General features: G+C 34.5%; 2 protein-coding genes across 3 annotated transcripts in view; one reads left to right on the forward strand and one right to left on the reverse strand.

Moving 5' to 3' along the window:
- Window positions 1-2885, reverse strand: part of LOC117114437 (trichohyalin-like) — a 24627-nt gene extending 21742 nt beyond the window's left edge. The window contains exons 1-2 of one of the 2 annotated variants that reach the window (XM_033258102.1): window positions 2512-2885; window positions 1336-1439 (exon numbers count right to left, since the gene is read on the reverse strand). In XM_033258102.1, the coding sequence (XP_033113993.1) occupies window positions 1336-1439; window positions 2512-2641 (234 nt within the window). In that variant the 5' untranslated portion in view covers window positions 2642-2885. The remainder of the gene's footprint in view (window positions 1-1335; window positions 1440-2511) is intronic. The other variant, XM_033258104.1, reaches the window with a different exon arrangement.
- LOC117114439 (carbohydrate sulfotransferase 14-like) overlaps window positions 1926-3089 on the forward strand; it is a 10494-nt gene continuing 9330 nt past the window's right edge. The window contains exon 1 of the mRNA XM_033258107.1: window positions 1926-2028. The gene's annotated coding sequence lies outside the window, so the exon portion shown is untranslated. The remainder of the gene's footprint in view (window positions 2029-3089) is intronic.

Genomic DNA, 3089 nt, shown 5'->3' on the forward strand with positions numbered 1-3089 from the left:
CTAAAATGTGCTGACAAAACCAACTAAAGTTTACGCTATTAATATAACAATGCTAAGTTGGGACCATTCAAACATGAACTTCTATAAGTTTATTAGAAATAGATCTTATACATCCTGCTCCCTTGGCAAACATTCAGAGGTTAGATATGATGCTGACCCACGCGTCTTCTTGCCATGACGACCATCATGAAAATGGTGCTAATGTCAAGCAGATCACTGAGAAGACATTGCGGAATTTACATTCAAACATTAACGAATAATTAAAATAACTTATCAGACTATTGCAGGCCTACATGAATAACTAACGACAGGTGTAAAATCATAACCTGCACAACCAATATCGCTTCAGTAGTAAAACAAATGTTATGATGCCAATTATTTACACAACAATGGTCGATAACAGTGTTATTGTTATTAAACGTTACACATTGGTTACAGAATGAAGGCATCGCCAGTTACAGATAGGAAGTTAGAGACGACAGTGCGTGGCCCAGGTCTTTTACCATTGTACAGAAAATATAAACATTATAAACAAAATTGTTTTTAAATAATAATTTTAGGCGTATGGGCTAAGGTAGGATTGCACTTCAAAATTCATCCAAAGAAACGGAAGGGTCTGTTCACCGTTGTCTAGCTAGAAAACAACAATAGTAAATATCGGTACGGGGGAAAATGTCAAAGAAAATCAAACAGTGAATTTACATGGGGTTAAGTTATTGTGACATCCCATGCGCGTTTGCGGATATGTAGAATCCCTGGTTGATTTTAATGACACACATAAAGGATAAAACATTCAAACCCTCAAGAGAGTATATCATTATTATTAAAACGTTTTCCACTATGAAAGCAGTGTCGCTCAAACATGTGTTTGTTGTAAAACAAACAGGCTGAAAACAAATACTGTACAGTGCAGAATTTGGTAGCTACGCGCACATCGATCCAGTTGATTTTGCCTTTCATAAGTCTGGCTTTGTGCTCGTCATTTTTTGGTTATCACATACTTGTATTTAAGGGGTGTAAATTCTATTAACACGTTTTATAATACTCGATTATTTGTTCATTTACCGGTACTGCACGGCTGAACGGATGGATAGATGGAGGGAAAGATTTTCACCTGAAGAAGTTCACTGCATGAGCTTGTGCTCAATAAAATTTCCATCAGTCTTATAAATGGTGCCTGTTTTTTGGTTTTTTTTTTCTGTTTCTATTGCAGGTTGAACATGTATTACATAATGCATGGTAATACAGTACACACTGTAGCCTATAAAGTATAGGGACTAGACATGGAGTCTAGTTGGATACGCTACGTTTAAATAATTTTTAGAATTAAATTACCATAACCGAAGGGTGTATTGCTGGGAGACGTTCTATGTCATCAAGTGATGTACGGCAAATCATATCAGCAATGTCTATCTTTGAAACGCCGATACTCATCAAATCTACAATTAAAAGGCAAAAATAAATTATTAGATTACTTATCACAGAGCTTTAAAAATGTACATAAAGGTTTTTTTTTTATTTCTTTTAGGCACATGGCTAAGGATTACCAATAGCGACTTAACCACTGCCCTATTAGATAGGTTGTAATCCCTTCACATGACAAACATGATGCCCTACATAATTTTATAACGAGGCTTATTGAGTGGAGTTGTTCTGTCGTGGAAAAAAATTCTGGAATCTGACAGGACTTGAACTAAGGACCCTGGGAATAGAAGGCGAGCATCTTAACTACCAAGCTATATTCAACTCCACTGACGGTGCATGCAATCTGAATTATACAAATACTGTAGCACATAACAATTAAATCAACAATATTATTCTACTTAATTCCTTAAGTACTTCTGATTAAGCATGCATTGTCACCTGTCGAGCTTCCTTGTGATATTCTTGGGTGTTGCAGTAAAAACACTGTTTCGCACCTAACAAAACATTGGTATTGAATTCAGAAGCTCAACAACAAAAAATCCTTTCATAAATATTAGTTTGAAATACAAATCCAATGCAAGGACAGACCATCAATTAAATAGGGTAAGCTAACCAACATCATTTAATTGTCATCCATTTTATGCTAACAATAATTTTTTTTTAAATTGGGCATATAAAACTGCATATCAACATAAATTTACTTTAGGTGTGCGATGTTGTTCGACATTATACATGTTAAAATACTGTACTCACCACGACTGATTTGTGGAATACAAGTTAGACCATCAGTAATTGGTTTTTTTTTTTACTGCATACTGTATTACTAATTAGGTTTATTATAATATGTAAATTAATGCGGCATGCAATACTAATAACATCAGTAATTACTACTAAAAATAGTTTAAGAAAAAAAATCGCAGTCGATAAATTCACCTATTTCATATAAGGTTAATTATGCCGAACACTCATCAAATCTACATTTACAGCTGACCACAACACAATAAATTATTACGTTTTTAAAAATGTTCATTCTAATATAATTGTCTGCAGTACCCGTAATAGAAACAGCTTTTGCTTTATACATACCGAATACATCAGGTAATTCAGGAGCAAATTCTAATAATTCCGGCTGAAGAAACATGGCAGATGAATTTGAAAGTGATCCACCTCCCAATCCAGTCTTGCTGACAAGTGGTGGAAACATCTGCTCAGCCATATTAACTAATTGTTTATTATATTCTATACCATCTGAAATATATTATCCATCTCGTTAATATCTTTAAACTGTATGTGACTGTTGCAATATCTCATCAAACATAATTGCAGTCTGCTGTCTCTACGTAGAATTCAGTGTTTAAGTATCGACTGATCTGGTTAACTAATTCTTTGAACCGCGGTTGGTCATTAATAATAAAGATGTTGGCATCAACAGGCCTCGCTTTGTTGTCAATGGGATGATCTTCATGAACTACTCATCGTCTTATCCTCACCTTTTGTAGTTATCGATTGTTGACCTTGCGCCTTACTTTTGAATCTTATTGAATGTATAGCGGCGCTATTTACGAATCGCAATTCAGTTAGGTAAGAAGTAGCTTAGTCCTTCATAACTCAAAGAAATTATTTTTATTGGCCTGTGTCTTAAAAGCAGAAGATTGTTAAAACCA

The sequence above is a fragment of the Anneissia japonica genome, unplaced genomic scaffold (assembly GCF_011630105.1).
Source record: "Anneissia japonica isolate Jap-2015-1 unplaced genomic scaffold, ASM1163010v1 scaffold3845_len455572_cov173, whole genome shotgun sequence".
Lineage (NCBI taxonomy): Eukaryota > Metazoa > Echinodermata > Crinoidea > Comatulida > Comatulidae > Anneissia > Anneissia japonica.